At 30.6% G+C, this 13,617-nt stretch overlaps 2 protein-coding genes across 3 annotated transcripts in view; one reads left to right on the plus strand and one right to left on the minus strand.

The window, feature by feature from the left end:
* The window catches only part of LOC136969961 (transmembrane protein 268), a 364,695-nt gene that overhangs the window by 118,315 nt on the left and 232,763 nt on the right, over positions 1 to 13,617 (plus strand). The window lies entirely within an intron of this gene.
* The window catches only part of LOC136969955 (golgin subfamily A member 2-like), a 77,017-nt gene that overhangs the window by 45,345 nt on the left and 18,055 nt on the right, over positions 1 to 13,617 (minus strand). For both annotated transcript variants that reach the window (XM_067264301.1, XM_067264300.1), the window contains exon 2: positions 5,866 to 5,964. In XM_067264301.1, the coding sequence (XP_067120402.1) occupies positions 5,866 to 5,964 (99 nt within the window). The remainder of the gene's footprint in view (positions 1 to 5,865; positions 5,965 to 13,617) is intronic.

The raw sequence follows: 13,617 nt of genomic DNA on the forward strand, positions 1-13,617 counted from the left end.
AGACTTTTAAAATGCTATATTTTGCTAAATGTCTAAACAGCTTCACAGCCAATATGTTTTATTTCATGATACTAATAATTAATTAATTACCTAAATTAAATCAAATTAAAAATTTAGATTCTTTTTTCAATCATGGCACTCCCTTACACAATAAAAAAAAAATCTGATATTAGAGGCCTACATCTAATTTTTGCTTAATTGTCATAAATAATGCTTAATTATAAATGTCAATTTATTTGTCATAAAAATATTGTTGAAGATTTTCATTGAGACATTAAATTATGAAAAGATAGTAGTTTCACAATATTTAAAATCAATCTTTTCTATGCCCCAGTAATTTCTCATATAACTAGTTTAGAGAAACATGGCCATAAATTTAGCCAGGTGATACTGTCCAACCACAGATCCTGAAGGACCAGTTGATAGATTTCTTGGAATGGTCTATTCCCATGTTTTAGAAAAGTGGAACGAATGCAAATCAGTGTGCATTGTTAAGCATTGTTTTGCTGAATTTTATCATTTTCCTTTCTTTACAATAGTGCATATTTGTACTACAGTAGAGCATCGTTTATCCGAAAGCCAATCAATCGAAACATCAGTTAACCGAAAGCTTTCCAGTCAGACTGTGTCGTGCTGAATCGAACGTTTTTGATTAACTTCTAAAGTATAATTATTTTGTTTTTATATTTTTCAATATATTTATTTTGTTTGTACAAAATAAAGAAATAATTTTTTACAATACAATAGCCACGATTATTATTATAAAAATTTTCGTTAGGCTTAAAATCGATGAAAATTCAACGTGAAGCAACACACAACGAAGAAAAATTTTAACATCAGATAGGTTAATATATTTTTTCGTACATAATCAGTTAACCAAAAAATAAGTTATCCAAACAACCCCAGTCCCCAATTAATTTGGATAAACGACGCTCTACTGTATTATTTTAAGTTCTAATTTCATTTGCAAACTATTTTACTAATGTAAACTAATTCATTTCTGAAGTAACTACTCATTTTCATAATGGACTTATCTTTTTCACCTACGAGCAGTAATGTCTAGAGCTCTCTCATCCATGGTCAGACTGTTTATTACACACACGTCTTTCATTTATACTAGCGAGGTTGAGGCCGAAGTTTTAAATGCAAAAATGTGTATGTCGGATGTTCAGCGCCGCTTTTCTGTGACCCTAGAAGTTTGGCAATGGCCTTTAGAATGTCGAGCATGATTCCACTGACTTTTCAAACACCATTGTCAAACTTCTAGGCTTACAGGAACGCAGCGCTAAACATCCAACATACATGCTTTTGCATTGAAAACTTCAGCCTCAACCTCACTACTATTTGCTAAATGTCTCGCTAGCTTGAAAATGTTAATCTAACTTTAAAAATAACATGTTAACTGAATTTTCACCTGCATTATTTGAAATTTGTTATCAATTTATAAATCATATTAATTTGAAAAGATGAATTCCCATAGAGGGATTACTGTATTAAACTTTTATATTATGATACAAATTTGTTTCTTTCAAATATATTAATAACAACTAAATCAATCAATATAAGAATTACAAAATACAGTGGGTGATCGGTTAACAAACATAATCCGTTCCAAGACTTTGTTCGCTATCCGAATTGTTCATTAACCGATTATCAATTTACCATAGGTTTGTATGGGAATTTGACTAATTCGTTCTGGAGACCCCCCAAAAATAAAAAATATATACAGTTTCTTACTACATTTATTTATATGTAATAATAAAAATACAGTAGAGTATCGATTATCCGACTTAATTGGGGACTGGGGTTGGTCGGATAACTGAAAAGTCGAATAACCAAAAAGTATGAAAAAATACATTATTAGTATAGTGTATTAGGCCTGGTTTAAATACTAGCCTCCCTTTCATGGTTGAGCCAGTACTGCCAGCTAAAACATGCAAAAATTTAACAAAAATAATATTAAAGTAGCCCAGACATAACCAAATATTGTAGCGCCACATCACTAGCAGACATTTGAATTTGCCGACTAGAATGCGGTCGGTTAACCGATAAGTCGGTTAATCGGGGGGTCAGATAATTGATGCTCTACTGTACATATATACACAGTCTTGCATTTTTATTATTTATGTTTTTTTTTGTTTGTGGGGTTAAAGAATCTGTCTAATGTCAATTGCTTTTCTCTCTTCTGCAGGATTTTCAGAAGTAATTAATAGCATTGTAATTGTAGAGATCCCCAAGCCTTTTAACCTCAACTTGGTTTGTATGCCATTCTAAGATCGTTGATCTGACATCCCCCACTTCTTCAAAAGATCTTTAATTAATAGTAGATATCAGCATTAATCCTCTTTTATCATAATAAGACATATCTTGCCAAGTTTCTTGGTGTTCTTCATTCAAGAGTTCTTGGCATTCTTCTGTCATCAGATCAGTTTGAGATTTCATTATGAGCTATTCAATGTTCTTTATTTCTCAGATGTGATTTTTGTTACTCCTTTAGCTGCTTGAGTCTTCTTGATTATACTGTATCTTTCTTAGATAAGATTGAACTGCACCCTACTGTAGATTTGTTTAAGCCATACTGCCCAGCAACATCAGACATCTTCTGCCCACTCTCTACCTTTGCTATTATACTCTCACCTTTCGAAAATAAAAACCTTAACAAGTGCCCACCCGACAGTCTCGTGAATACTATAAAAGAATTGTTTCTGTCAGAAAAATAAAAGGCGAGAATTACAAGGGAATATTTCAAAGTTTGAGGAATACTATCTGATCAGTATATATCGGGTTGAGTGTCGATGTCGACATCTCTCGTGCTTCGAAAAGTTTCGAATTGTTACCTGAAGACAAGGGAAGACCAATCAGTATTTGTTATTTTCGTCACTTCTTTTTATGTTTGTTCAGTGAAGTGTTCGTTATCTGAACATGTGTTTGTTGTTCGATCATAAAAATCTTTTGCGAAAGTGTTCATTATCCGATTTGTTCGTTAACCGATCACCCACTGTATTCTTGGTAAATTATTAAATTTAAGACCTAAATAAAATAATTTCATAAGTAACTTTCAATAAAACTCAGTAATAATAATAATTCATATTTATATGTTAAGATTTGTTTAGAATATTTTCATTTATCAGTTTAAGTATTGGGACCTTGAATAAGTTCTCGCTGTTTTACAGCAGGTGGCGTTACTAGAACTGTGTGCGTGTATTTTTAGATGGTGACGCATCTGTAAGGAAGTTCTCGCTGTCTTTTCGTAAAAATTAATGCTTTATTTAAAAAAGTCATAAAAAACATGTCACTGAAAGTATTGTCCATCACTAGCCATTACTTTCTCCCATCGTTCAGGCAGCATTTGAATTCCACGTCAAAAAAATGATACGTCTTTTGAGGCTATCCAAGAATCAACCCAATTTTTGGCATCTTCATAAGAATGGAAGTGCTGCTCAGCCAGGCCATGTGCCATCGATCGGAACAAGTGATAATCAGAAGGGGCAATGTCTGGTGAATACGGCGGGTGGGGTAGGACTTCCCATTTAAGTGTTTCCAAGTAGGTTTTCACCGGTTGTGCAACATGTGGCCGAGCATTGTCATGTTGCAAAATCACTTTGTCATGTCTCTGCTCGTACAGTGGCTGTTTTTCTTTTAATGCTTGGCTCAAACACATCAATTGTAGTCGATAGCGATCTCCTGTGATGGTTTCATTCGGTTTGAGCAGCTCATAATAAACTACACCTAGCTGATCCCACCAAATGCAGAGCAGAAGCTTTGAGCCATGGATATTCGGCTTTGCCGATGATGTTGATGCATGGCCAGGCTTACCCCACGATTTTCTACGCTTAGGATTATCGTCGTGAATCCACTTTTCATCCCCAGTCACGATACGATGCAGAAAACCTTTCCTTTTCTGCCGTTGAAGCAGCTGTTCACACGTGAAAAGACGCCGTTCGACGTCTCTCGGCTTCAACTCGTACGGCACCCAATGTCCTTGCTTTTGAATCATTCCTAATCCTTTCAAATGTTTTGAAACTGTTGTATGATCAACTCCTAATGATTCTGCAAGTTCAGCTAGCGTCTGACATGAGTCTTCATGAAGTAATGCCTCCAATTCCTCGTCTTCAAACTTTTTCAGTGCGCCAGAACGTTTTTTATCTTCAATGTCAAAATCATTATTTTTGAAGTATCTAAACCAATCTCTGCATGTTGTTTCCGACAGAGCATGGTCACTGTAAGTCTCAACAAGAATTCTGTATGCTTCAGCTACAGATTTTTTTTGAATAAAATAGTGCAATAAAATTCCCCGCAAATACTCTTTTTTTGGCACAAAATGCGACATTTTTAACACCACGAGAAAAAAAGTTGTTAACACTTCGGCGAAATGACATATACTGATTTTCAAGGTCGCTTATTGTACTTCCTTACAGATGCGTCACCATCTAAAAATACACGCACACAGTTCTAGTAACGCCACCTGCTGTAAAACAGCGAGAACTTATTCAAGGTCCCAATACTTAAACTGATAAATGAAAATATTCTAAACAAATCTTAACATATAAATATGAATTATTATTATTACTGAGTTTTATTGAAAGTTACTTATGAAATTATTTTATTTAGGTCTTAAATTTAATAATTTACCAAGAATACAGTGGGTGATCGGTTAACGAACAAATCGGATAATGAACACTTTCGCAAAAGATTTTTATGATCGAACAACAAACACATGTTCAGATAACGAACACTTCACTGAACAAACATAAAAAGAAGTGACGAAAATAACAAATACTGATTGGTCTTCCCTTGTCTTCAGGTAACAATTCGAAACTTTTCGAAGCACGAGAGATGTCGACATCGACACTCAACATTAAAATTTTTATATTTTTTTATTTTAATTGATAAATGAAGGTTTGATATAAAGGTTCTATTAATAATCTTAATCAGTTTACTTTATTAAAACTAAAATTAAATATTCTTTTTATTTTCTGTTAATTTTTCTTTTCTTTCACATTAATATTTTTTAATACAAATGCAAATCAAATTTTTGATGAAAACACAGTGTAATTACAATTTTCAGATCATTATTATTATTTGTATTATTTCCAATCAATATACACATACTGTAAAGAACAAATGCCGAGTATATACTTTTTTCCCCCCTCTACAAAAAAAACAAGTAACTGAGAATATAAAACAAATATCAATTATATTCAAATAAACAGATTAAATAACTTTTGAATTTGTACTAATTTGTTTATAATTTCTTTATAAGCCGAAAATGTAGGATTTCACTTAATGATGATTTTACTTGTTACAAGTAAAATCGTCATTAAGTCCAACCCTACTGGAGATACACACGATCCTCATTACCTCCACACCTCTTGACCTTTAACCACCAAAATTTATTAGCATCAATCCCTAATAAACAAACCTCCATGCAAAATTTCAGACATTTTTGACAAAAAGCACAGACATTATTAAGCTTCAAACAGGGTAAACAAAATTGTGTCCCCACACACACAAACATCCATACATACAGAAAAAAACGCCTGAATTTTTTTGCATTTCTCGACATTTCAAGGTGTCCTAAGTCCAAAATGTAAAAATCTTGGGGGGGGATCATTTTTTGACCAATTGACATACTTTCCCTCTGTTATATATAACAGCCAGAAAAGTAAAATGATTTACAAAGAACTGCTTTTAACTGTTAGTAAAATGAAATTAAATGATATGCCCTTATTATTATCTACTTCACATTATTAGATATTTTATTTAAAATGATTTAGAAAACCATTGATTATATTTTGGTACACATTTCTTTAAAATGAAGAGAAAAATAATAATCAATAATGCAGAAAAAAAATTCTCACTAACCTCTAACTTTTCTTTTACAGGAGTAGGAGGTTCGTTTAAAGAAGAGTTTAAGTCTTCTTTCGTTGTAGCTTCTTTCTGTCGTTTTTGAAACTGTCTCAACTGAAAGAGTTAATAATATAATTATTTTCATAACTAAAACTTGTATTTGATTAAATATTAATGTATATTATTATAAGAATATTTTTGGTTTTAATATATATCAAGAATCGAATATGAAGATTGTATATATTAATGATGATATCAACACAGTATTAATGTAGTAATAATAGCAGTAATATATATATTTGGATTTTTATTACTTCATTCAATATTAATAATAATAATGGTTTCAATAATTAATCATATTGGCCACTATTCAAATTTTATATGCATGAATTAATAAATTTGATGTATGTAGGAATTTTGTATCGATAAAAAGAGGATTATTCCTTTCTGAGAAGACCGAAAATAACATTTGAGTATGTGTTAATATGACTAAAAACTTTCATAATTACATTATAAATAGTAAAAACATAAATCATCAATATATAAAAGATTCTATAAATTTAAACAGTCATTTTTAATTTGTTACTCTATTAACAGTGTTCTACAACAGTGATTCTCAAAGTTATTGATCTGTGGACCAGTTAAACCAAGTCACAGAAGAGCTACGAACCATCTATGCTCCATCCACTTTTTATATCATCTTAGATAATGAGAGAGAACATATTTTGACATACAATCTACTAATGTAAGAGATACGAGATGTATGAAAATGTTCTTTTCTCTAGCTAAATAGTACAGAACTGCATTTTGGGGAAGATGACTAAGTAAATCTGTGAACCAACTGGTACATGCTCACAAACCACCAGTGTGAGGGTGGTTCTCAAAGTATGGGTCATAGACCACTTTGCGAACCATGAACCATACTTTGATAATCACTGTTCTACAATCATTTAAACATTCCTGATGAACATAAGTCTAAAAGCACTAAATCTATGATTATTGTGTTTTATTTTATTTTTTTAATCTCATTAAAGCAAATATATTTTCTTTTGTAATGCAAAATATATTTTCTGTTTATGAAATTGCCACTACAAAAATTCAAAACTTAATATAATCTATTTAAAAATACAGAAAAGACCTTCATTTCTCTCAATGTTGTCAAAAAATTTCATTACAAAAGTCAAAAAATATTTTCCAAAGACTACCATAATAAGTGACCTCTAGAAGATACTTCTACAATTATAATATAAACAACTTAGTAATAGAATAACAAATTGGGGTAATTTTCTCAAACATTATTAATTACATTTTGATATAAGTTTTTTGTAAACAATGGCCACTTTGAGTCCAACTTCTTTTAAAAACTTTCAGATTCATTACTGTTTCATCTTTAGGAACAGACATAAAAACTTTGTTAGATTTAATCCTTGTCAAAAGTAATTTTGATGTTAAAAATTCTAATAAAGAGCGGTCGGCATTTACTTTGAATTTCAGTTGGAAAAGTTAATTTAGTATAACGTTTTGTAATTTTTCTTTTGGATGTAATGTTTAAACTAATTATTATTATTAAATATAAAATATTTTATTGTATAATATTTAAAAATACTTGTAAATGTGCAAATATGACAAAACAGTTAAATCACCTCTCTTTAAACAGTTCAGGGCTGGCCAAACCTTCTTGTGAAAGGAGTCACATATCATTTGTAAGAGGATATCCATAAATGATGTCTACACTGGAAAGGAGGGAGAGGGTTGTGACAAGTTGGATAAAGGTGTTGAGCTTCAGTGGATATCTGTTTTATTTCATTAAATTTTATACAGTTTATGCATTTTATTACATTTATTTCAAAATTTCTTGTATATTTTGTTTCTAGTTATGGTAGCTATCATTCATAAAGTGATAAAGGTTTTATGGGGGGTTGAGTTTTGTTGGACATCCTAAAAGGGGAGGTGGTTATGGAAACTTGGACAAACTGGGACTAGGGGAGAGGGAACTAAAAATTTCAAGAAAAATGAGGATGTAATTTATGGACAGCCCCCAAGAAATACAAGAGCTACATTCTCTATTGTAACTGTATTTTATATAATGGATATGTAACCCTACATATTTGATTATAATAATTAAATATGCAGTAACAGTGTACAGAAGCTGCAGTTTGGCCATCATGTAAATAGTCTATAAATGAGGATCAGAATATTAATATAACTGCTTCATCTGTGTTAAAATGGCCATTTTATGAAACATTGTTTCTTTATAAAATGGATTATTTTAAAAATTTTTATGAAAAAAATATCATCATCATCTTTATTGTGTTGAAAACTGCATTATTTGTTTAATTTTCTATCATTTGCATCTCTAGCTCTGTAGATTCTAAATTTAAAACATATTGTATTTAAATTTTACATTTATAACTTTAGCTTCAAAATCTATTCAATTTAAAGCTTTTAAATTTAATTTTTTAACACGAAATGTTTCAGATAAACAATAATAATTACATTTCACGATAATGCAGAATTTACAATGAAAATATTATGTTCCTATAAAGTTTTTCTTTTTTTTTCTGTTTAAAAAAATAATAGTTTTAACAAGCAATATATTTCTATCTAGTAATTATATGTGAAATCAATTCTAGGAAATTACCAAAAAAATATAGCCTGACTGACATATTTTTATTCAAGATAAAAAGATTTTTTTTATATTTAATTACAAAACAAGAAGTAATAGATTGTGTTTTTCATTAATGTACTGGGCATTCAATAAATTTCATTAATGTAATGGGCTAAATAATGTTCATCACTGCAGATATAACTATCCAATAAAGTAAGTCAGCATCAGTATAATGAATAAAGGAGTAATTCCATCTGTTGCATATGACAAAAATAGAATCCCCAAACTTTTAAGCTAGTTTCCAGACCTAATGAAAATTTATTCTTTTCTGTAATGTAAGTAATTTGTTTATACTAAAATGGAAAGAAAAAGGAATACATTGCAACTTAATTAGTCAGTCAGATAATTATATTTATTTCTTGCAAATGAAGCAATAAAGTTACAAAATATTTATGAAAGGTTCAAGTGAATAAAACATTTAAACTGCTTAAAAATTGAACATCTTGAAACAATTATTCTTTCAACAAAAATAAAATGAATAATCAAAAATATAATAATATTTCATAATTAATATTTACAGTAATTAAGCAAAAATATTTTATCTTTCCTAAGTTTAATTAAAACTTAATCAATGATCCCGAAAGAATCATGTAATAAAATGTGACTAGAATTGAAAAATAATACTCTAATTAGTGATGTATGTATTATGTAGAAGTATCAAAGGTCAAATCAATATTCAAAGAACAAATGTAGCATTACAATAATCTTGTAATTAGATAGATTATATATTTATTTTTTATAGTTACGTGTTCTTGAATTATTTCAATTATAAACATATTATTAAAATTATTGATTTTTTAATAGCGGTACTTAAAAATAACATTACAACTTATATTTATACTTTTGTAGTAAATCTCTGTTAAATAAATATGTAAAAATTTTAGTTTTAATAATGAATTAAGACTTATAACTATTAAAAAAATTAAGTTATTCTTCAAGTTTGTTAAAATCTATATATGACTATAAAAGAATCATAATATTTAATATAGAAAAAGTATTTTAGGTGTGATATTAAATTTCCTATGCAAAAATCTTGGGTGGATAAGATGCTTAAGGTGTTCATTTCCCCACACACACAAATTCCATACCTGCTGTTGTAGAGAATGTTTCCTTTATATAATTTACAGATAAAAAAATTCTTCATATAAAATATTCATAACAGGATATAAAAAAAATCTAGTTAGCAGTGTAATTTAAAATTTTCCAATTAACTTTAGTACAGTAGAGTCCCTCTAGTCCGAACTACTTGGGACCGAGCTCTGTTCAGATTAACAGATTTTCAGATTAGCCAAATAATTGAAATAATGCAGAAGCAAGCAGTAAAATAGGTCTAGTTTATATAGATCCAACACCGTCAATGACATCAGCACCCCACCCTTTATTTCATGACTTGTGCTCAACAGAGGGCCCAAACAGTTAACAAAAACAAGTTTTGTAATTTTGAAATGGCAACCTGCCTTCATTGTTTACCTTAAAATTATTTTAAATGTTAAAAATGTTAGACAATAACCAAACACCTTTATCGTTGCCAAGAAAGTTTATTTAAAACAAATGTTTTCGACCTATTCCAGAGGCCATCGTCATGTTGAAAACAGACAATTGGAACATTCCCGTTCCACAAGATCGAATACAAATATTTAAATTAAAAAAAAAAACTGACAATGGATTAAAAAAAATGACATATGAGTAATGTATAAAACTATATATAATAAAAAACAAAAAATAAAAATAAACTCAGAAATACTACTAAATATAACTATCAACTAATAATACTTTGAACATTAAAAATTAACATGTAAATTATGAGTTCCTGGCAGATTTTTAACAATATACTTCCAGGCCAATGGTAGGCCTTCTGCGTCCCTCACATTTATACATACCTCTTCTAGTTTGCTCTTATAAATCTCTATTCTCTCAGCGGTCTTTGCTAATGTTGGGGAGCTCACTGGTTTGATAATGTCCACTTTATCCCATTTAACTACCAAGCCTTGGGTCTGAGCCATCTGGGATAGTACCATTGCGTTGGAACTTTTTCTGATGTTATACTTGTGCTCCTTGAGTCTTACACTATAATTCCTTGTTGTAACGCCGATATATTCTTTCCTAATTCCCAGCTGTGCGTTTTCGTATGGAATCTTATACGCACCTGCTTTTTCTTCCTTCCTAATGTTATCCTTGTCATTTCTTAAAATTTTATACAGGTTTGGGGCTCTTTTTAGAATTATTGTTGACACTTTGCAGTCTGCAATTTCTTTCATAATGCTTTTTACATTTATGTTACAAGTGAATTTTGTGATTTTACCAGGACCTTGTTTTGAGCCCCTTGTTATGCTCATCTCGCACCTTCTAACAATTCCTGTTATTGTGTCTTTTTTGTACCCTATGGCTTTGGTTACTTGTAGAATTCTGTCAATTTCCTTTGCTCTGTCCATAACGTTGTCACAATATAGAAAGGCCTTTCTGATTAGAGCCCGGAATGCTGCCATCTTATAATGATATGGATCATTTGATTGCGAGGAGATGTAAAGTGGACTGCACATTGGTTTAATGTAAACACTGGTGGATAAATACTGTTTTTTGAATTGGATGTTGATGTCTAAAAAATGCATTATTACGAAACTTTTCTGTTCTAATTTCAGTTTTAGGCCGTTGTTATGATTGATCCGTTCAATGAATTCATTTATCTTAGTTATTATTCCATAATATAAAGATGTCGTCCACATATCTTTTAAAATATATTATATCTTTTCAGAAGTCATATAAAACTCTTTTCTCCAGTTTTCTAACAACCAACTCACATAGTATTCCTGAGATCGGACTTCCCATTGAAATTCCCCTTTTCTGTCTATATGTTTGACCATCGAAGCTGAAGATAGATTCGTAGCATATCAGGTTAGCCAGTTTTACCACTTCGTTGTTGTAATGTATCAAAATGTAACGTATCAATTATTGTTGACTCTTTGTGGTTCGCAAAGAGTCAACAATAATTCTAAAAAGAGCCCCAAACCTGTGTAAAATTTTAAGAAATGACAAGGTAACATTAGGAAGGAAGAAAAAGCAGGTGTGTATAAGATTCCATACAAAATGCACAGCTGGGAATTAGGAAAGAATATATCGGCATTACAACAAGGAATTTGGGTGTAAGACTCAAGGAGCAAAATATAACATCAGAAAAAGTTCCAATGCAACGGTACTATCCTGGATGGCTCAGACTCAACGCTCGGTAGTTAAATGGGATGAAGCAGACATTATCAAACCAGTGAGCTCCCCAATGTTAGCAAAGACCACTGAGAAAATAGAGATTTATAAGAGCAAACTAGAAGAGGCATGTATAAATGCAAGGAACACAGAAGGCCTACCATCGGCCTGGAAGTATATTGTTAAAAAGTCTGCCAACCACCACCCCTTTCAATTTTAGCTCCATGGCAAGAGGTGTTTTTGTAAAGCATGTGACCCAAGCCTGTAGTTTGTATATGTATCTTTCGTCAACAGGTTCACATTCCGTGTCGGTGATGTATTCTTGCATGAGATTTCTGTAGGTGGTTTCTTTCAGGAATACTACTCTTGTCAGCTTTCAATACAATGATGCATTCCCTCTTCAGCCATTTCTTGGTTTTTTGTAAAAGTCACCAAAAAACCTTTGTCTTGGGTTTTGTTGTTGTTGTTGGAACAGATTTCGAAGGTGGCTCTCCATCTGTATTACTCTTTGTAAATGTCATTCATGCCTACGATTGGCCTTTCAATAAGCAGCATCACACTTTCCACGATTGGCTTTGGGGTCCCCCACTATATATGTTATTACACAATGCAAAAGACAAATAGTACAATCTCAGGGCTCCAGGAGTATACAGTATTCTGGTGAAAGATGACAGGTTTAAGCAAGAAATGGTGTACATCAGCTCCACTAAACATTCCATCAAACAGAGTCAAGGAGCACAAATATGACATACACATAAAAGAGATATATAAACTCCAAAGATGGTAAGGAGCTTTCATATGCCTGGTGCTACTTATGCGAAGAGCAAGAAAGAGCCAATGCTCTATAGCATGCACATATCTTTGAATTTATTTTAAAACTCAACGTTTGAAAGTGTTTCAAAAAACCGTTCTAAGATTGGAATCCAGTTTTCATTTAGCCTGAAGCAGACCTCGGGTGAGGCCGAAAACATTTGTTTCACAAAATCTAAGCAGTACTGGAGATAAAGGTTCAACGAGTGTGTACGAGAGTAAAAAAGTAATGTTATCAATTTGAATTTATTTGTATCATCAAATACTGTGCTTCTTTTATTTTCAGAATCAGAATGTAATATTTTTAATGCTATGTTTATTTTTGTAAAACTAAATATTAAAAGTTTAAAAAGGCATTAAATCTAATTATGAAAATTAAAATAATTTTCATTTTAAAATTAAAATTGCAAACTTAAGGTCATTTAAGATCAAACATAAGGTCATCTGAAAGTCAATAACCTACTTCTTTTTCATTTACAAACATTTATTTTAAATTGTATTTAGTTAAATGTATGCATCATTTGCATATTTAATTAATTTACAATTTAAATCAGTCTCAGTTCAAGAATTCAACTTTTAATGTTTAATATTTTTAGAATATTTAATTCCATCATCACAGCTAAACCACAACTGTGAACGTAATGAAATTCAGTTTAAAACATGTTTTACGGTAGATTCTTTCAAAAAAATTAATAATGTTTTATAATGGTACAAATTTATATATATTTTGAAATTATTTACTAAAAAATTTAACAAGTTTTTCATTAAATTTGAGATGAAAATTATGTTATAATTTCTTGTGACTATATTATAGCTTCATATGATCAATCAAGAATTTCTATTGATTCTTATGAAAATTCATTAGTACTTTTGCTAATCTAAATCATTGCCTTATTTTAAAAAATTACTCTATAACATTATTCAATTGAATATTGTGATCACATTTATTAATGATGATGATGATGATGATGATGATGATGATTGATGATGATTGATAACTTATTCATTAATGCAAGGTGTTACCTTGCATTAATAAGTAAAATTTTTCTTGCCGAATAATTCAATACTATGATTCACAGTTTTATCAATAT

The sequence above is a fragment of the Centruroides vittatus genome, unplaced genomic scaffold, assembly GCF_030686945.1.
Source record: "Centruroides vittatus isolate TY-2023 unplaced genomic scaffold, ASM3068694v2 contig_1832, whole genome shotgun sequence".
In the NCBI taxonomy this organism is placed as follows: Eukaryota; Metazoa; Arthropoda; class Arachnida; order Scorpiones; family Buthidae; genus Centruroides; species Centruroides vittatus.